At 40.6% G+C, this 22,232-nt stretch overlaps 1 protein-coding gene across 9 annotated transcripts in view; it reads right to left on the bottom strand.

Moving 5' to 3' along the window:
• Positions 1 to 22,232, bottom strand: part of Bcas3 (BCAS3 microtubule associated cell migration factor) — a 502,165-nt gene that overhangs the window by 370,144 nt on the left and 109,789 nt on the right. For all 9 annotated transcript variants that reach the window (XM_016001738.3, XM_042282536.2, XM_006983187.4 and 6 more), the window contains exons 10-11: positions 12,592 to 12,668; positions 8,168 to 8,251 (exon numbers count right to left, since the gene is read on the bottom strand). In XM_016001738.3, the coding sequence (XP_015857224.1) occupies positions 8,168 to 8,251; positions 12,592 to 12,668 (161 nt within the window). The remainder of the gene's footprint in view (positions 1 to 8,167; positions 8,252 to 12,591; positions 12,669 to 22,232) is intronic.

The raw sequence follows: 22,232 nt of genomic DNA, 5'->3' as shown, positions 1-22,232 counted from the left end.
GGCTATATTTCTTTTACTGCATCCCTTAATGTACATATTTTAGAACGTATGATATAATAAGGGAGCTGTCATGTGACAATGCTTTTTAAAAATTGTATATCAAATTTTATATTCATTTCACCAAGATAACAACTGAGACATTGACAGGTGGGAAAAGGTTATAATTCTAAAAGTATACTTATGTTATTATAAAAGACTACACACTAAGAGGAATGATAGGAATTACTTTCCCCCTCCATAATAATTACTAAGCAAATGACGTCCAATAGGAAATGTAGCTGACAGGTTGCCTTGGGTCCAATGTAGTGTTTCTGCTACACTATTCCACTCAAAGCAAGTGAGGAGAGCTATTGCATATGTTTTTCCTTATTCATAAATCTCAACTAACTGTCCTGACAATTATTAATAGAAATTAGGGCGGGGCTGCAGCTCAGTGAAGTTTGTCTCACATGCCAGAGGCCCTAGGTTCATCTGTACCATGGAAGAAAAACAGAAATGAACCATGAACACAAATGTTCTTAAAGTAACAGTTGTTTTGTTTTTGTTTTGTTTTTCTCTGGAAAAATAAAAGAGCTAAAAGAGAAAAAACTATACCAATAATATATTTTTGAAGAAGATTCTTCTCATTAGAGTAGACCAAGCAGCCTGGATTTCAAGGACATATTAAGGAATATTTGTGGGGAAATTATTATGGGGAATATAACCTTACCTGTAGTAGGGCATGAAATCTAACATCTATATGCGCATGTGCACATGCTTGTATGTGTGTGTGTGTGTGTTTCTTAGTGGTTTCATAGTTCTATTTGTCTTTTTGTCTTACCACACCACTACAAAGATAAACCTATTATTGCATAGATACTTAAAACCCTTGAAAGGAAATAATCTTTTATATATTTTTTTCATTTCAGAGCAGCACTTCAAATTAATCTTTATACTTTTAGATTTTTCTCGCTGCTTTCCATAGCAGTCAATCTGAATTTTCTTATGTGGACTGTGAAAGAGGTTAATTCTCTATGCTGGTGCTAAAAAATTGTTGAAATGAGGTTATTTGATTACAATTATAGAATCTTGATTTATGTTCACCAGCTCTCTCTAAGAGTCTTATATTAATGTATTTTCTCCCCACTGTGGTCCATTGATTTAATAAAAATGTCCATGTTTTTTCTTGTTACCTGATAACTTAACGACAACAGTTTTGAGAGAGCAACGCCATTAGCGCTAATGGAAAGGGGGACAACCGATAAGGCAGAGAAAGGTTCAGAATGACAAGGGACCCCGGGACAGCCTCCTGCACTGGAAGAGAACATACACCACGTCTATGAGAGTAAAGGCTGTAACGGGTTTTCTCACACTTCGTCATAGTCACATGGTCAGCTGCCTTAATGCTACAGTACTGTTCTTTGAGAGCACTCTTGCAAAGCAATCAGGCTTGAAAAACCTTAACGAATTTAAATAGTTCAGACTGGGCCAAGACTTGTCCAATTTATCACCTCCATAAGCAGTCTCTCTGTTTCAGTTGGAGCCTTGCCCTCATTATACTTTTATATCAAGTCTGTGTGAAGGTGTGTGAGCACTCCAGCGTCATCGATGCTACTCAGGGTGCATACAGTGCTTACATGTGGGCTGCATTCCAACTCAATATAAACCTTAAGAATGACTTAAACTGTTACTTATGTTCATTCTTTCTCTGTGTAGTCCTGGCTGTCCTGAAACTCACGCTATAGACCGGGCTGGCCTTGAACTCACAGAGATCACCTGCTTCTGCCTCCCGAGTGCTGGGATTAAATTTTACTTATGTTCATTCTAAAGTCTTCATTGATGCAGAAAGCATTCACACACACCACACACACACACACACACACACACACACACACACACACACACACACCCCTAATTTAGACAGCTGCAATGATTCCTACAGTCTCATAACTTACTACACAAATTGCAGATTTGGTAACTATAAAGTTTAGGGGCTGTATTTAAAAAAGACGAAGAAGAAGAAAAGATAATAGTCGTTCTTTCCTAAACACATCAAGTCTTCATGCCAACAGCACTGAAATATACTGCCTTTCTCTTGTTTTCTGGGTGACTTCTGCCGCTGCCTTATGGCTTGTTTTCCTGCATTTCTTCCCTTTTTATGTGCCCCAGTTATATTCATATTCATTGGCATAAAAGCATGAGCTGATGCGCTCAGGGGCAAACACAGAGGATACACAAGCAGACCCGTTCACACTGAAAGGCCTTGGATAAAGGCTTGGCTACCTCTGCGTGGGAATGGCTCCATTAGCACTGATGGCGTGCGGGCGGCAGCTGAGACATCTCGGAGGTTAATCAGACTTCCTGCTCCGCTCTCATCAATACGCTGTGGCGCCTGGTTCCCGGGGACCTTCAGAGGCTTACTCGACAACACTAACAGACTTGGTGTAAGTCGTTTCTTGTGAATTATTGAAACAAGCGTTTGGCTGCTAATTGAGGAACACTAATGTGTTTTATAATCACTGCAGTTTGAGATTTTTAGCACAAAACAAAACAGTTGCAATTGATTTGTGGGTTTTCGCCCCCCTTGGTTTCAGTCTTCTCTAAGTTTTATCTGTGGGCTTGAATTCAGCAGGCAGAACTTTGTTGGTTATCTTATTGAAGGATATTTTACAGTTTAACATTCCTCAGAATGTCACTTTTGAGACATTTTGCCACTTTTTAACCATGGATGGTCCAGAACTGATCATGTAAACCACACTGGCCTCAACATTGGGACAGCTCTCTTGTCAGACTGTGTACCATGTAGTACCATGCTAGGTCTTCACCCTATCAGGTACCTATCGGTTTGGTGTTCCTGACCTATGAGATCACAAGCAGCAATAGGAACAAATTACAAGCAAAATAGATCCAGCAGGGGTTAAAGATCAGATCCAGACAGATAGAGTTCAAGATAGGAATTTTGGCTATATCATTGATTAACTCTTTAAGATGGTGTTTTATTTAAACTTCCTAGCTTCAATGTTCTCTTCTGGAAAATTGAGAAAGCCTAGACATAGCTTATGTTACGAGCTTTGAGAACTTCTAATACACAGTAGAGTCAGGTTCCCTGAAACTCAGTCAGAGTCTGTGTATCAGGAGGTTCTTTCTATTGCTTGATACAGGGTTTCTCTTTTTTTTTTTTTTTGTTCCGAGACAGGGTTTCTCTGTGTAGCTTTGCGCCTTTCCTGGAACTCACTTGGTAGCCCAGGCTGGCCTCGAACTCACAGAGATCCGCCTGGCTCTGCCTCCCGAGTGCTGGGATTAAAGGCGTGCGCCACCACCGCCCGGCGATACAGGGTTTCTTTTTGAAGGGAAACAGCATACTCGTTTATTCAATAACGGAAAAATCTTATATACCCTCTTTCCAGCACCCAGGCTATGTCCCAATCGGGTGGCATTGCTTGGTTGTCTCTCATTGGCTGGGCACGATCAGAACTCTGACAGCGCCTGTTGCTAGGCCCTCAGGCAGATCCAGGTTGGCTCATAAGGAAGTACAGGGTTTCAAGCTGGCCTAGAACTCAGGGTATTCTTTCCAGTGCTGGGATTATAGGTGTGCACCTCCATACCCTGTTTTATAAGACCAGGAATCAAACCTAAGGCTTCATGCTTAGCAGGCAAGGAATCTACCAACTGAGATACATCCATAACCCTGTTACCAGGTGCCTCTCCCCAGAATGCGGAGGGCAGAAGTACCTTCCAGGTGCCTTCCTCATTCACTCTCCACTTACCAGGCAGGTCTTTAACTGAACAAAGAGTTCAACTTGCCCCACTGAGCACAGAGCTGGCCCCAGTGGCTTCTGGAGCACCAGCATCACAGGAATGCTGCCACTCTCACTTGGCTTCTAGAAACTTCTGGGGATTTAGACTCAGGTCTGATCCCCTGTGCAGCAAATGCTCCATGCACTGAGCCGTCTCCTCAGCCTTATTACTAGTTTTAAATGAAAATTTTCTGTGGTATTTTCCCCTTTTCTTTCAATTCTCATGTAAATTGCTGGCTAGGTGATATTTGGAGTTTCATAAGCAAACTTGCTTACCATTTATGCATTAATTTATGACTAGTGAGATGACTCGGTGGATTTGATCCCTAGAACCCCCAGTGGAAGCAGGAAATTATTCCCTTGGCTTCCTCACACATGCCATGGAACACAGTCACATACACTAAAAGCAATAAATTAAAAAATGTAAGGTCTGTGTATATTTATATAAAATATGCATTTAACCTATCCAGCTGAAGAGATGACTCAGCAGTTAAGGTTAAGGGCACTGTTCTTGCAGCAGCAGAGTTCAGAGCCCAGAACCAAGTCAGACAGCTCACAAAAGCCAGTAACTCCAGCTCCAGTGAATCCTCTGCCCTCTTCTGGGGACCTGAGGCACCTGCTCCCAGGTGCACATACCCACCAAATATTAACAAAACAAGAAAACTTATACTCTATTTCCCATCATAAGGGGCTAGTTAAACAAACTACCAATAAACTCTCATGTTTTTGTGAAATAGTACGGCAGGTATTGAACATTAGACAAACAATAAAGTGTTGTGAGATCCAAACACAAATCCAAGGTAATGCAGGCATCTTGGTGGGGTACCCAGGCCTGGAATTATCTGTTCTTGCTAGAAGGTTGCAAAGGCACCTCATGATGCACTTGCTACATCTCTGGAACTAGGAAGTCATGTATTGGAATTAGCCTGGGAGGGTTTAAACTCCTTCCATTCTTGGTCTGAAACATAAAAGGATGTACAATGTAGCTAGGCATGCTAACTCATGCCTGTAATCTTAGCAAACTGGGAAGCTGAGGCAGGGTGGCACCTGTGAGTTCCAGGTTAGCCTGGTGGATTTCAGGCTACCCTATGTGATTGTGATTCTACATTATTGTGTGTGGTCCTGCCTCTTGGTGTGTGTGTGTGTGTGTGTGTGTGTGTGTGTGTGTGTGTGTGTGTGTGTGTGTGTGTGTGTGTTGAGGGGTTACAATAGAAAAGCCAAACTCTCTAGAGTGCATTAGAGCTTTAAAAATCTTAGAGTAAATTCAGATAAATAAGGAAGCAACCATCAGAAATGAGAACTGGCAGAGGTAATCAACCCTGGCAGAGACAGAACCCAAACTAGGCCTCGCCATCTTTGTTTACATGTAGTTCAGCCATGGTTTGTTAGGTGTGGCCAAGCTCACTGTTTTTTGAGTGACAGCCATCGTCAGACTGTAGAAATATTCCACAGGGAATAAGCTGCATCCTATCCTATATATTATCTGTGTTTTCTAATATTTTTTATTTATCAGTGGCCAGATATAACTCGGGTTTGATTTTTTTTTCGTGATCTTTATCAATTTTTTTTATCTAGGAAACGTCATCATTTTAAAAAAAGGAGGTACAATCTTACTGTTCTTATCCTATCGAATACTGCATTGTTGATTTTCTAGCCTACCTTATTTACTTTTGTATTTGTGTGTCTGTGTAATTCAGAGACAGAGAGACAGAAACAGACTGACATGTAGCACCCCCACATTGCACAGGCGAGCCTCCAACTTCAAGTTAAGGGAACCTCCTATTTCAACTACCAAATAGCTGAGACAACGTGTGTGCACCATCACAACTGGTGCACAATCACATACCTTAAGTACCAGCAAGGCCCTGAGACCATCCTGTTTCCACTCTCCCCAGCACTGGAGTGACACACAGAGCCACCAAACTTTGAAGTGGGGGGGGGGGAGACAGAAATCCTTGAGCTTCCACAGGAAGCACCTTGTCCACCCAGCCATCTCGGTGAATTTTTTTCAAGTAAATTTAATATACTCTGGCAGGGGTAGTGGCACATGCCTTTGACGCCAGCATGAGGGAGACGAAGCAGGAGGATCTCTATGAGTTTGAGGCCAGCCTCATCTAGAGAGTGAGTTCCAGGACAGCCATAGCTACACAGAGAAACCCTGACTCAAAACAAACAAACAAAAAAAAACCACACACTATGGTTCAAAAAAAGTACAGTGACTGACTAGACCAACAATGTACGAGTGATTGGACAAAGGAAGTATAGTACTATAGTAATTCACATAGTTACTACGCAGTTTGGAACTACTGTACTCCTTGGGAGGTGAACTTAACAATAAATATTATCTAGTACCTTATGAGGGAAAATTATCAATTGAGGGATATATTACTACAACTTTCACATACTTCATATGCAAAAAAAATTCCACATAATGGTTATAAATTAAGATCACTCTGTATCTGGGAGGCAGGAGGATTAGAATTTCAGGATCATCTTCAACCATAGTGAATTTGAGGCAAGCAGGGGCTACATGAAAGTCTATCTCAAAAAAAAACCCCAAAATAACATAATATAATTTTTTTAAATGACGACAATATCTTCAGGGAACTATAAAATATGCATGACTTCAGACATGAATCCAAATAAACAGATGAATACTATATGGATTTTTTTTAGCTGTTTATTTTCAAAACTATTTAATGACAAACACTTGAGTTGGTTATAAATATAATTTACCAACTCAGGATTTAATACATGCTTAAATTAAAAGTATACCTGAAAATTTAACTTCTAGAGCTACAGATATAAAACAAGAATACAGAATATGCCTAACACACATAAATTCTAATCACCCAATTAGTGATTACTGCCCTTTTGAAAATTAATCAGATAAAATGTTTTAAACATAATTTCTCCGGGGAGACAAACAGAGGGGTACCCACTCAGTGTCACACTCTATGGCTCAGGCTGGCCTCGATCTCATGTACCCTAGATTAGCCTGAACTTGCAGTGACCCTCCTGCCTCAGCCTCCCAAGTGTTAGGATTACAGTTATAAGGCAACATGGCTTGTTAAACAGAACTTCTTAGAGTCTAAACATGGAAGACCTGAATACACACCTCATATCCCAACAAGAAGCGAGAGAATGTAGGGGACTCAGGCTTGTAATCTTGAAGTCATTAACTCTAGCCTTGTGTCTATATACCCAAAACAAAACACTTTCAAAATGAATCCAGGCCCCTTCCTTTTATAAAAGAAGGGGGGAAAAACCTAACAACAAACAAAAGCAGAAAGTGGCTTGCTGGGATCCACGTGTATGTGTCCAACATTCAAAGCTGTATCTCTTTGTGACAGTACTACAGATGACCTCACTGGAGAACATCGAGAGTTTGTCTAATTACTGTCTTTTTATACAGAAACAGAGAAACATGAACATACAGTGCTGTTCCGTACTCGGCTTTGGAATGAAGCGTGTGTATCACTTCTCTCATCCAGCCCAGGGACATATTATAATGCACATCATGCAAGCATTTGTGACACTCTTGAAGTATTTTTGTATTTGACATAAAACAGTGTGACCTTTGGTTCCCTCTATGTGGTTGACTTTAGACTGCTGTCCTCTGAGCAGTTGTACTTTCTATTATATGCTGTCATTCAGACTCACTCTGTCATCCCTATTATTAGATTTGCTCTGTTGTAGACTTCACAATTCAAAAGGATGGTGGTTGTAAGAAGACCTTATAATCAGTTCAAAGTTTACCAGACATCATCAAAATTAACCCTCACACACAGAGAAGAAGTCACTTGACAAAGAGCAAGGGGCCAGCCTCTAGATAGGAAAGAATCTTTCAATGTGCCAGAAGACCAAACTCAAATTTCCTTGAGGAATTTTTGAAGTCAAGCAGACTCAAAAATGTTCAAAGAGGGTTGGGGATTTAGCTCAGTGGCAGAGTGCTTGCCTAGCAAGCGCAAGGCCCTGGGTTCAATCCTCGGCTCAAAAAAACAAATGTTCAAAGATGCATAGGGATGTAAATAAACCTGTCCACATATGTAGGAAGGTGCAAATCACAGAAAAAAAGAACCCATGTAGCCACTTAAAACATGTACAGCTCATTGCAATATGGTATTAATTAGTTACCAGGCCTGAATCGAATTGAAATACATGCAGGTTTTTAATGGAGAAAGTGCAAACCATACAATTTTCACAATAAAAGAATTATTAACCTTGAAAGATTAACTTCCAAATCACAGAATGACAAAACATTCTGACTTCTTACATTTACTCCACACTTGAGCATGAAAATGGAATGGAACGTCTCGTCACAATTCAGCAGGCAAACCTGGTAATTACTCCACATAATCACAACTCCTAGAAACTTCTAGGGTACTCACTTTCGCAGCACTAATGACTGTGGCAGTGTATGACTGGATGTTGTCTCCACAGGCTCCACCACGGGACTGGTGACATCGAATCAGCTGGGGCAGGGGGAGAAGAGAGCACAGAGTCATTTTCTATGGAGCTGTTTAACTCTACAGGCTATTAGACAGTGGCTATTTACCGTGCATAATAATGGTGGTGGGTGGGAATGTTTGCATGAGTGTACTGCAGAGGAAACAGCTAAAAGCCCTGCTGAGACACGGTTACCCCTTTTATAATCTTCTGGTGCCACTCAGGCAGTTTCATGCTCAACTATGGTTTTAATTACACGATGAACAGGCTTTAAGAATTCATAAACTCTGAAATGGTAGGATTCCGGGTCTGGCAGCCTTTCCACAAATAAATTTAAAAAACATAATCAAAGGACTTACACATAACTTCCTAACATTAAATATTTGACATACTAGCAAATTGGATGTTTTCTCCTCTTAATTCCTCTACAAGGATTATGAAAGAAAACCTAAAAGAAAAAGCAAAACATTTTAGCCTATTTGCATTTCCAACTGTGTCTGTGGGAAAGTGGAGAGTGTGCAGAGACCAGCTATGCACACACACTAACTGACCACTTCAGAAGGCCCACTACATTGGCTACTTGGAACACACTACTCTTCCAACTGTCAATGTGCATCATCATCTTGATTCTCACGTGCTCAACAGAAATTCAGGATTAAACTCATCACTGGCAACAACACACTTGTATTTACCAAAAATAATCGTAATTAAGATTCTTTTTTGTTGTTGTTGTTTTGTTTTTTCAAGACAGGGCTTCTCTGTGTAGTTTTGGTACCTGTCCTGGATCTCACTCTGTAGACCAGGCTGGCCTCGAATTCACAGAGATCCATCCGCCTGGCTTTGCCTCCCCAGTGCTGGGATTAGAGGTGTGCACCACCACTGCCTGGCCACATAATTAAGATTCTTATGAAACATTTTTAAAGTAAAATGACAATAACAGGACATGTAAACAGCATGATATTTTAACATGTATTTCCAAAGCCTTTGAAATTAATAAACACATCTTGAAAAACACATTATACGACCTAAAGTTGGCTTCTGTGGCACAGATTACCATGTAATCCTTTCATTCCTAACTCGCATGTTTTTAAATCTCTCAAAGTAATATGAATGTGACCGACTAGAACACCTCAAGTCTGGTAAATGAAGCCAAGCTATTTTTTTAGGCCATATCTGTGAAGTCATGATGAAGAGTTGAAGTTTTCTGATCAGTAAACATGTTTGTCAAAGTAAAATGTGAAAAGTGACTATTTTAGCAAATGGAAGAATGGCTTGTTCCAACCACAAATCCAGTCAGAGAATTAAGAAAATTATTCCTCTGCTGCCTCCTGCTGCTTAAGCAGAGAAAGGCAGCATTGAGTGAAGGCGGAGACTACTTCCTGCTTCAGTTCCTCACGATACTCATGGACAGCAAACGTCCTTACCCACTAAGTCATCTCACCATCGGGACAGATTGTATACATACATAAAAGTGTTAAAGTTATATAAAAAATAAAGGTTTTCATATTAAATTAGACTAAAAATATTCAAAGACAAATGGAAATATAACCAATACTCTTAACCACTTCAATTTAACTACAACTGAGTCAGGATTTGTACATGAAAATATGCCCAGAAACACAGCATAGAAAAAACTATATTTGCATCAATTTTTGATAACAAAAACAGCATACAAATGGACTAATGTCTGGGAAATAATCTTGAGCAAAATTATCAGTAAGAAGCAAATATATTATCTTACCTTTCATAAAAGGGAAATATAAATAACTACATGCCTATATTGAGTACACTGGCACATAAAATATGAATGTATACAAAAGTGTACACAATTACACATTAAAGGAAAGTCTAATCAAAACAGAGGAAGAACAATAGGGAAAGATGATCAACAAATAAAAATAAATATGAAATGGCTCAGCAGATGAAGGGATTTGCCACTAAGCCTCAGTTGAATACCCAGAACCCACACGGTAAAGGGAGAGAAATAACTCTCCCAGGTTGTTCTCTGACCTCCATACATGCTTGTGTACATGTGTGCACACAAACACAAAATCCATACACACACCAATAAAAAATGTGAAGAAAGAACTTAAGAACTAGCCCATGAAGACAGGTGACTGTGCCCCTGCGGTTTGGGGCAGCAGTGGCAGTTGAACAGAAGGAGACTGGAGAGAGGGCACACACTGCTCTTGCAAAAGACCTGGGTTCTGTTCCAGCAGCCACATTGAGTGACTCCCAACCTCTTGTACCTCAGCTCTGGGAGGATCCAACAGCTCTGTACTCCTCAGGCACCTGCACTCATGAACATGTGTGTGCGCATACATACACACACACACACACACACAACACACACACACACACACACACACACACGCACGCACGCACAGAGACAGAGAGATAAATAAATAAAATCTTTAATACATACAAGGAGGGGGAGCGGGAAAGATGGTTCTGTGGGGAAGAGGACTAGCCATGCAACCATTAATTTGCCCTACAAATCTGAATTAGGATCTTTAGGGCCCACAAAGAAAGGCCAGCAGGGCCACACATGCTCCTGTGAAACAGTACTTTGAGGAGTCAAGACATGAGTACCAGTAAAACATGCCGGCCACCAGCCTACCTCCAGTTTCAATGAGAAACACTTTCTCCTAAAATGAGACAAACAAAAAGCAACGGAAGATGACAACTGACTGACATCAGCCCCCCCCACCCACCCACACACACACAATCAAGCACATTGTCTGAAAATGTTCTTCAAAATTTAATCCAACTTTGCTAAGTACTATTTAGAACTCTTTCTGCACATGATAGCAGATGCACAGCCTGCTTGGTACTTACATGTGACAGGAAATATTATTCACATGTGTAGCTGCAGAGACAGATATCAAAATGCAACTCTCAAGGGAGTGGCTTCTTCTCAAAAACAGGTAACTAATTAAACCTCCAACTCTCCAAACGTGCAGTTTTCCACATGTGGGAATATATTGGCAAGTGCCAAGGGATGGTTTACACACTTTCTTCGTGGATGTCTCCAGCACTCAAGAGAAATGCATTACAGATATAAACATTAGGAGACACCATTATGTCACCCCATTTAACTGTGCGGCTCTTGCATTGTTTGAAAAGAATAATTTGAAAAGAGCTATTTTTACGGGAAAATGAAGAGACCAGACAAGAAGAAGTATAAATAGAGCACTCAATGACATGCAAAATATCTTAATTGTTTTAGACAGGCTTTTGGAAAAGGAATTAAAGACTTCATCTAGAAAAATGATTTTCGTCAGCTCATTCTTGATTCTGTGCATTCCAGAGGACAGTTGATTTACGAATTCTGTGGCTTCACCAAGTACTTACTTTAAGTACCACATCCTGATGTTGTCAAGAACTATTTTGTACTATTTCATAATATTCTCAAGACACAATAACCATGTAACCAACAAGAATGAAACAAAAATGCTAACCCTCAAAGCCTCAAAGTACTTTTTATATTTTATTCTATATTTACAGGCAGAAGTCTTAAATGGCATAAAAAGAATTTATACCTTCTTGCATATTATCAAAATTTATGTTTTACACTGGACTGTACATAAATAAAACATTGAGATATAAAAGCAGATACTGCAACTTTTACATACTATGGCAACCAAGTTAAGAATATATATTATATACCCAACAAGGCTTGGGTATGCTTTAATCATTACAACAAATGGCTGCACAATAGTATCTAGTTGCTGATGATATAAGGCCAATAAAATTGAACCATGCCCCATGATTCCAATCTATGCAAGAAGACAGTCTTCAAGATTATTCCTGGAAATTGCTGTCTTTTAGATAGCATTGGTGTGACAGGGGAACTTCAGTGCTTTACTGCAATACTGAACAATCTCTGGGTGAGAGCACTTCGCAGAAGCCGGGCTAGAACAGCGAGAATCTACAAAGCCTTTGTTTAGGGATAGCTATCGTATAATGACATACGCTGCTAGTCCTAGCATTTGGGTGGATGCAAGAGGATAAGGACATCAAGTACAGCCTGAGCTTAAGACACCCTGTCAGAAAAACAAAGAAAAAATATAAGTTTTCCGATTGCAGTAAGGGCCCACCATATACGACTGGCCAGGGCACCGCAGGTTAGCCCAGATCTTGAGGTAATCCTGCTACCACTGGCTCCCAAGTGCTAGAAAGAGAGGTATGTATCACCAGTCCCAGCTACGTACCGCTCAGAGTCAGATTAGTGAATATACAAGCAAAACCAAACAAAATAAAAACATTCACTAGTGGTATTCACCAACAGAGCATCAATACAAAGTGTAAAAAGTCCTTCCACACCTGCCCCATTAAAGTAACCCAAGTCTGGGCCAGGCCTTACCTTGTTTTCTGCATAAGCAAGCCAGCGGCTCCCAAGAGCAATGGGATTCATGTTTGGCCCAGGACAAGGATAACAACCTGCAAGTTCCAAAGAGCATCATTAAGAAATTTTATAATAACTTTTTTTATTAATGCATCACTTCTTGACTAAAGAAAAATACAAAATTCAAGTGCTTAATTTTTTTAAAACCTCATGAAATTCAAATAATAGTATTCATTGTTTTGTTTTGTTTTGAGACAGGGTCTTTCTATGTACTCAGGGCTATCTTGGAACTCACTGTGTAAACCACGTTGGCTTAGAACTCATCTGACTGCCTCTCCCTCCTGTGTGCTGGGACCCAAGAAAGGCATGTGCCACCATGCCCAGCCCAGTATTCATTATCTGAATACTTAAGTGACCTATATATTTTCACTTCTCTGTTTACCTCCCTGATGCCACTGATGCAGGAATACCTACCTGGTAACCAATTTTTACTAACTACGCATTTATACTGTCATTCCTGTAGAACAAGATGAAGATAGAAGGGAATGACTTAAAGTTCTAAATTTGAAGTTCATAAATTTAAAAAGACTTTCTGGAGAGGACAGAAAGCATACAGTAGGTGCAGGAAGTTGATCAATTAAAACCACATACAAACATATCAGTAAGAAAATTATGCTCGCACAACGAAGGAAAAAGAAGTACAAAATAACATGGCCAATGAGCATAAAGAACCTTCAAAGGATACCTCAGCAGAAAGATTCTGGAAAACTAGATAATGCTATGTACTTATATTAACATTCCATTTCATTCTACTTGGTTCCAGTGCCAGCTATTAAAAGCAATAAATGGTACTACGATGTATTTATTATTTATCACTTTCTATACTCTTGGTTAGGTGTACAAGATGTTAAGGATTGTACCCGTCTCCTTACTATTGAATCTCTAGGGAACGGTGGTGTTGCTGGTATCATTGCTGAAGGCATATTATGCTGGCATACATGAGTGAGGGAGGGCATCCTGAAGACTGTAAAAAGACAACACACAATTCTCTACTCTGCAGTATGCATTACCTCACATTTGAGGTAGCTAACCTCCAGAATTAGCATCAAAGGCCAAATAGGGAGGTGGAGGCAGGAACATCAAGACTTACAGGACATGGCAAGACTAAAGAATGGCCTTGAGACCAGACAGAACTACTGTCTCAAAAAAAAAAATTTAATGCAAAATCTAAACAATCTAACTTCAAATTAGTTCTCGAAACTACTTCCACTCTATTAGATGCTCTTACATATTTTCTTTACACCTGTGATTTCAAGCAAAGGAAGACAAAGTACCTACTGGTTCTGTGTCCTTAGGAACTCAAGTGGACCTCAGGAATTACAGGATAGCGGAGTGTAAGCAAATTGTTTTCTGCTCACCCCATCACCAAAACTATATTCTACAGCTGGTATCGGCCACAAAACACCAGCACAACAGTATAAGTGTGACTCCTCTAATGATTAACTTTGACCTCCGGTAAACTCTAAAAACTAGCCAAGTGGTATAGAGGGTGGAAGACCTGAACATCTGTAATATTAAGAAGAATTCAAAGATGTTTACAAGCCATTTAACAAAGTAAGCAGAGGCAACTGAGCCTTAAGAAAACTCAGGCTTTCCAATATAAATGAAGATAGAATCCAAAAGCCCCACATCAACTCCTCTACCACGGCAGAAAATCTGCGGTGGCTCACACAGTTTCTGAGAACTGGGGAGGCTGGAGTAGCAGGCCTGCAGGGAGTTCAAGGCCAGGTTAGCCTAGCTTCTTGTATGAGGATAGAATTTGAAAGGCACAAGAAAGTTATAAAGTTTTGCCTGCCATCAGGCCAGAAAGTTGTTCTTAACAAAGACATAACTTGAACACATTTAGGTAAATAAGACTTCACTATTCTCACCCTGTAGCTATAAAGATCAGATTGGCCTAAAACTCTTAAGATCTGCCTGCCTCTATCTCCCATGAGCCATGATGGGGAGGCCCACAAAGGTTTCCTAGTGAGATCTGAGCTTGCTCAACCAGCAGGCTGCATTAGAGGATTGCTTTGGCCATGTGCGTGCGTGGTTACTAGGTGACTGGAAAGGTTTGCACTTGGCTGTGCTAAGGGGAGGTCTTTGCTCCACCCCTTGGTATTCCTAATAAAAAGCCCTTTAGGAGAGACAGAAAGAGCCGGTGGCTAAGGATCCAGGCCCTCCCAAGGCTATCCTATGTTTCTATCTGACTCTCTGCAATCTACATTTCCATCTAAATCTCTTATCCCTTCCTCCTCAAGAGTACACTGGGGAAAAGTGGGAGCTGGTCTCCCACACCGTGATAGGGTAAAGGTGAACAACACCACTACACACACATCACGCTGACCTCAGTCAGCTGATCTTTAACAAAGGTACCCAGGTAAGTCAATGGTGAAAGATGCCACATGATGCTGGACTCTGGCTTCACACCACATACAAAACGTTCTTCAGGGTTAGAGAGTTGGCTCAGCAGTTAAGAGCATTTGTTGTTCTTGCACAAGACCAGGGCTCCATACCATGTATCCACATGGCAGCTCTCACCCCTCTGTAACTCCAGTTACAGGGGATCTACAGCCCTCTTCTGAACCTCAAAGGCACCAGGCAAAACCCTCATACACATAAAAATAGCGACCCTAAAATTTTTTTAGTTCTTTCAGAATGGATAATTTAAAAGTATAACATGGAGCCAAGTTGTAGCACAGAATGGTAGTACAGATCTTTAACCCAACATTCAGGAGGCAAAGGCAGTGAATCTGTGAGTTCAAGGCAGATGGTCTACTGAGTGAGTACTAGGACAGCCAGAGCTACACAGAGAAACCTGGTCTTGAAAAACAAAACACCCAAAAAAGTACACGAGGGGCTATTCAAGGCCTCAGATTTGGTAAAACAGTTTCTTACACTGATAATACATAGGTCTGATTTAAAAAATGTTTTTTAAAAAGGACACCATCAAAACAAAAAGAAGAGCTGGAGAGATGGCTTGGTGGTCAAGAGCATTTGGTGTTCTTGCAGAGGACCTGGGTCCGGTACTCAGTATTCACGTGGCAGCTCACGACCACCTTTAAACTCTAGTTCCAGAGATTCGAAGCCCAGCTCTGGCATCTGTGTGCAGGAGGTACACATGTGAAAGATACACAGGTATAGGCAAAACACTCATGACACACTGTTTTTTTTTTTTTTTTTTTTTTTTTTTGGTTTTTCGAGACAGGGTTTCTCTGTGTAGCTTTGCGCCTTTCCTGGAACTCACTTGGTAGCCCAGGTTGGCCTCGAACTCACAGAGATCCGCCTGGCTCTGCCTCCCGAGTGCTGGGATTAAAGGCGTGCGCCACCACCGCCCGGCTTATGACACACTGTTTTTAAAAAGTAAAAAGACAACTAGCAGAATGGAGGAATTTTTGTAACCCATGAGAGAAAAGTGACCTATTTTAGAAAATTTTGACAACTCAATATTGAGATATTTTCCACTTAAAAATGAACTTAGATATACACTGGCAGGAAAAGTAATCAGTATCACTGGCCATCAAGAAAATATATATAGCCAGGCAGTGGTGGTGCACGCCTTTAATCCCAGCACTCGGGAGCCAGAGGCAAGTGGGTTTAAATAAGTTTAAAGCCAGCCTGATTTACAGACTGAATTCCAGGAGCGGCTCCAAAGCTACACAGAAAAATCCTGTCTCAAAAAAAAAAAAAAAAAAAAAAAAAAATTAAAAGAAAAAATGTATAATTACAAAAACATACAACCAAATGTTCATACCCAAAAGAACCGAAAATACATCCACATAAAAACTAGAATGTGTACTCAGTTTCATGTAAGCATCACCCATACATTCAAGAAGAATATATAAAGTAGTATTTGTTAACCAATTAAGAGATACATGTCTAATAACCATAAAATTTAGGATCATTACATAATGAAGAAATAAAACATGAACACTATGTGTGGTGATGCATGTCTATAATCCATTCTTCGGACACAGAGGCAGGAGGATAAGTATTTCAAAGTCAGCCTGAGATACATAAAACGCAGTCTAAACAAAAGAAGAGAGGGAAAAGGGGAAAGATGGACAGAGGGAAGGAGGGAGGGAGGGAGAGAATCGGGCAGGAAGGCAATGCAAGGGTCGGGAGGTGGAGGAATAGTGAAGGCTACAAACCGGGCTGAACACCATCTTTAAGTTCTGCTAGACACCGCTCAAAAAGACCACATGTTAGGGGAGAGGAAGAAAATCGGACACAACCCAGAAATGTGCACACAAACTTTACATAGCAATTTGAGGGGTTACTTAAACATCATGCAACTGATTAATAGCCTTTTAAGGTTTGACAAGCTTTGAAGAAATTTGCAATTATTTTTGTTCATTTTGCATATATGAAACATGAATTTCAGCACAATGCTATACAAAAAAATCAATAGTGGGAATCATGTGCAGGAAACAGAAAAGTCACAGTTTGGTTCACTGCACATGTACATACTTTTCTGCCCAGGGCCAGGAGACAGCAGAGCAGCCCTCTTTACCTTGTGACAAACCCAAAGCCATGGAGGTAAATTTAACATACAAACTGACCTAAATGATACAACCTCCAACCCTTTCTGCTGTATATTACAAACATGTGGGAGTGGTGGGTCCAAGCCAGCCTGGATAAACACCAAGGCATTGCTTTCCCAAAAGGAAAAGGAAAAAAAAAAAAGCAAGCAAAGCTGTTCTTACCCAAAATTTTAACTTTGCATTTTAAAGCTACTTTAAACTCATTTCCATGTGTTCCATGTGTTGTTGCTCATCATTAACATAAACAAAGAACAGACATTCTAACACTAATAACATTAGGACTGCACCAAATAACTTTCCTTCTCAAACTTAAAACACAGGCAGATGCACACACACAGCCTGTTTATCAGACACCGGGTCTCTCTGGAGACTCCATATCTGCCTTTCAACTTCAAAGGGTCCTTAAAATGACTGCTAATGACATCTATCAGTCTTTGTCTTTTGTTTGCCTACTCATACCTGGGTTTTGAATTTCCACACTGGACAGCTGCTCAAGACCGACTTTTCTGTACATCCGAACACAAAGGTGTCTCCTTTCTCGTCCTGTTGGATGCGCTCTGTTAACAGTTCTCTATCAGCTCCCTTTACCTGCTCCATCCACTCTTTGGCACAAATCCCTATGATGCCTGCTCTGATGGGCACAGCAGACTCGACTCATTTTACAATACTTTCATTGTATTCACACATAACAAGGCCTTCAGCTAAGAATGCATTATGCAAGAGCTTCCCATTCTACTTCAGAAGTTAAATGTCTACATGATCAAAACGACATCCTCATTAAGTGGAGATCTTGTGATTCTACACTGGGCATGATCCTACTTCTTTCAGCACTGGGTACCAGGCTGGGGTTGCAGCTGAGTTGGTAAAGAGCTTGCTTAGCCCATGCCAAACTATAGACTCAAGCAGCAGTGCAGAAAAAGCAGGCATGCGAGGGTTACAATCTTAGCAGTCCAGAGATGGAAGCATGTGGATACGGAATTCACTGTCATCCTGAGCTGCATGAAACTCTAGCTAACAAATGACCAGCCCCACTGGGTGTGAATAAACAGAGACAAGACACATGCTACAGGCAAATGAGCTGCCACAAGAGACATCATAGTATGCTAGTCTCCCAACTCCTCAGCCAACCTCTGTATCAGTCAAAATCCAAACACAGAAAAATGCTGAGATCCGAACCAACTCTGAATATAGCTAAAGGAATTAGCAGAAGGATGGTGCAGAAAATAGAGAAAAATCATCTTTACTAACACAATGGAGTAGCACTATTGCCACTTGACTAAGAACTGCGTCACACCAAATTTGGTTTGAAATGTTCTTTATTAGTAGGGGTGGTGTTTTAAGTTTTGTTATGTTTCCTTTGTTTGAGAGTCTCAATCTACAGCCAAGGCTGTCCTGGAACACTATGTAGCCCAGGCGTCAAATTCACAGCAGCCATCTTGTTTCAGCACCCAAAGTGCTAGGATTGCAAGTGGAAGCCACTAGACCTGGAATCATGACTGAGATTACTTGAGTAAAGCTGTAATTCAAGGATTCGGATTCTTGATGTGTATCATCAATCTTTCCAACTTCAAATCACTGGCACAAACTCAATCCCTCGAGTTCACAATTTAAATAACCAGTACTGAACACAACACTCCCTAGTGAAGTATGAAATAGACCCATCACTAGGACAAGGATGCATTTATTAATGACGCTCCACAGCACTGCAGTGAAAAACTACAAAAATCCTTATACACAGTAGGAAGCAAGAAATCACAGTTTTTATCGTTGTTTTCTAAACACCTGATGGGGTCTTTTGTTGGTTGGCTGATTGGTTTGGTTTGGTTTGGATATTTTACTTGGTTTTCAATACTGGGTATGGCCCCAGGGCCTCACACACTAAACAAGTGCCCTAATATATACATCAACAGCCCCTTTCTTCACTTTTGATTTTAAAGTTTCTCACTAAGCTGCCCACACCATCCTCCAGGCTCATCCTTCTGCATAGCTGTCAGGTATGAATTAATACACACCATTTGATGTGGGGTCTTCTGCAATCTCTACTAACAGAGGCATCCCCAGGCTTAAGAGCCGCTGCACCGATGCTCTGAGAGAGTGTGTGAGAATCCCCTCGGGACAGAACACACAACAATGCCTTAGCTATCGGCTGGATGCCACTTCACAAGGCAGAACCCCGGTGACACTCGCAGAACTTTCCTCCTCTCGTGAACAATTCACACAGCACGAGAGACACTAATACTGGAGGACACTCAAGGGCAAATATTTAGGAAGATACAGTAACAATGTCCCACAGAGACAGGCACACTGGGGGGGAGGGGAGACCCTGTAATGTTACCCTAGCACTCTGAGGCGAGGCAGAAGGACAGCAACTTTAATACCATCATGGGCTACAGAGTGCGAAAGACTGCTGAAAAGAAGCAGCCAGGACAAGACAGAAGGGAAAAGGCGGCAGGGGAGGACGAGATGGGGCAGGAGAGGGGAGTTAACAATGTGAATATGATACAAAGAAACTGCTCTCAAGTCCAAAGGGCAGGTCACTAACTCCCACTTCATCGGTGCATCCAAACTGTTGATAACTAACTCAGGCTAATCATTTGAATCTTTTATAATTAATGAAATTTTAATCTTAATGCCAATGCAATTCCAACAAGCCACCAACAGTAAGATTAATACACAAATCTCATTAATTTATTTTTGTATGTGTTGCTAGAACTATCAATAAAACACACCCAGATACAAATTCTTTAAAAAAAAAAAAAACAAAGGAAGAAGACAGAAAGTCAGGTAGGTGGGGGATAGGTGGGGAGGTTGAGGGGGGGGGTTGAGAGGTGGGGAGGCAGAGATAGGTGGGGAGGTAGGGATAGACTTATGAGGAATAGGGGAAAGGAGTGTATATTATGTTCAAAATACATTGTATAAAATTCTCAAAGAGCCAGGCCATGGTGGTGCACATCTTTAATCCCAGCACTAGGGAGGCAGAGGCAGGCGGATCCCTGTGAGTTCGAGGCCAGCCTGGACTACAAAGTGACTTCCAGGAAAGGCACAAAGCTACACAGAAAAATCCTATCCTACCAAAAAAATCTCAAAGAATAAAAATATTTTAGACTAGTATAAATAGATATTTAAGCTATTAGCGATTAGATAATAATGTCAAAATGATACATCTCAAACATTAACCCAGTTGTTAACTGCTTGTTATTCACTTTTAATATTTCCTATCCTGCCATTTACTAATAATGAGAAAAATAACAACTACTGACAAAAAAATTTCTTTAATACTCAAATTTCAAAACATAATTTGCATTTAAATAAACTCCTGCCAACAAATAATGGGACCACTAAGATGGCTCCATAATGAAGTGCATGGAACACAACCCTAAGATCCTGGTTAGGACCTCTAAAGCTCACAGAAAGGCAGAAGGAGAGAAGAAACTCATGGAAGCTGTTCTCTGACAAACAGACATGTGCCCTAGCTTGTGCATCCACAAACAAAAAGAAATAAAAATAAATAAATAAATAAAAAACAATGGGGGGAGCCAGGCAGCAGTAACATATATTTTTAATCCCAAAACTTGGAGGCAGAGCCAGGCAGATCTCTGTGACTTAGGCCATCCTGGACACAGTGAGTTCCATTACAGCCAGGGCTGCACAGAAACCCTGTCTCGAAAAAAAAAAAAAAAAAAAAAAAAAAAAACAGAGGGAAAAAAAGAACAAAAACAAAAAACACCACATTGGGGGACTGGAGAGATGGTTCACCATTTACTGTTCCTTATGAGGAAGCAGCTTTGGTTCCCACAACCCATGCCAGGTGGCTCCTAAGTGCCTGTAACTCCAGTTCCAGGGAACAGAGACCTCTTCTTGCATCTGAGTGCACCTACACATGTATTTTTTAAGGAAGAATAAACCTTTAAGAGACAACCAACCATGTTAGTCTCCACTACCACATTCTAATGTTCTGAGCTCCTAAATTGATAAAGTAACTACCAAGGAATATGGTTAGTTAAATGGGGTCACAACAGACACTTAACACTGTAGAGGACCTCACACCCTTATCAGTAATCAGTATCAAATAGCAAAGAAAACTGAAAAACAACAAAAATAAATAAAAACAACAGCTGAAATGGAATGGCAAATCCTCAGGATAGCTGACCCGTGGATGTGACTGAGATCCCACTGTGTTCTAACTAACTCATCTGCACCACACAGAAACTCACATGCTCCTGCTGCCTAAGCATAATGGGTGAATAACTCAGAGAAAAGGATTAAAGGCATGGGAGATGGGCTAGTCTTTCAGTTCTTCATGATCCACAAAATGTGAAACATGCACAGTACTGAATTATCATATTATATAGTATGGTGTGTAGTATAGGATGCACATAATCATCTGTAATATATAGCACAGCTGTAACAAAGAACTTGCCCTTATAGGAGAGAAATAATATCTACATCTACTACTACCTACTCAGTAAACATCTAAGTCCATATTGTAATTCTAGTTCATTTCAAAATGGAGGCCCATTAAGCTATTTCTGTAAAATATACATATCAGTCTCTTTGGGGGGGGGAAAGAGAACAAGTAGGGGAAAAAATATTATTTTACTGGGCTACAGGAAAATAAAATTAAAAAACTTCTGTGTCATGTCTGGAAAGATAGCTTAGCAGATAAGAGCACTGATTGCTCTTCCAGAGGACCTACATAGTGGCTCACAACTGTGTGTAACTACAGTTCCAGGGGACTTGACAGTCTTACACAGGCATACACACACAGTCAAAACACCAATGCACATCATATATATATATTATATTACATAATATAATATATAATAGTAAACAATTTAAAAAACAAAAGTCCTGTGTGTGTCCAGATTGACGAGCATTTCTGAACAGCTAAGGGACCCCTGCTGTCATTTCCAGATTGTCTCTGCCCTCTACAACTCAGCATGCCAAGACTGCGCATTCCAGCTCCTTAGAATTAATTAACTCACCCCTCACTTCCCTTCCTATCCCCATCCTCGGCCTCTCTACAAACCTTGCACTGAATTTGGGTTTCAACACTGGCTGGAACTAGATTCT

Source organism: Peromyscus maniculatus, chromosome 8, assembly GCF_049852395.1.
Source record: "Peromyscus maniculatus bairdii isolate BWxNUB_F1_BW_parent chromosome 8, HU_Pman_BW_mat_3.1, whole genome shotgun sequence".
NCBI lineage: Eukaryota > Metazoa > Chordata > Mammalia > Rodentia > Cricetidae > Peromyscus > Peromyscus maniculatus.
The sequence above is the reverse complement of the archived record's forward strand: the minus strand, read 5'-3'. Positions and strand labels throughout refer to the sequence as shown.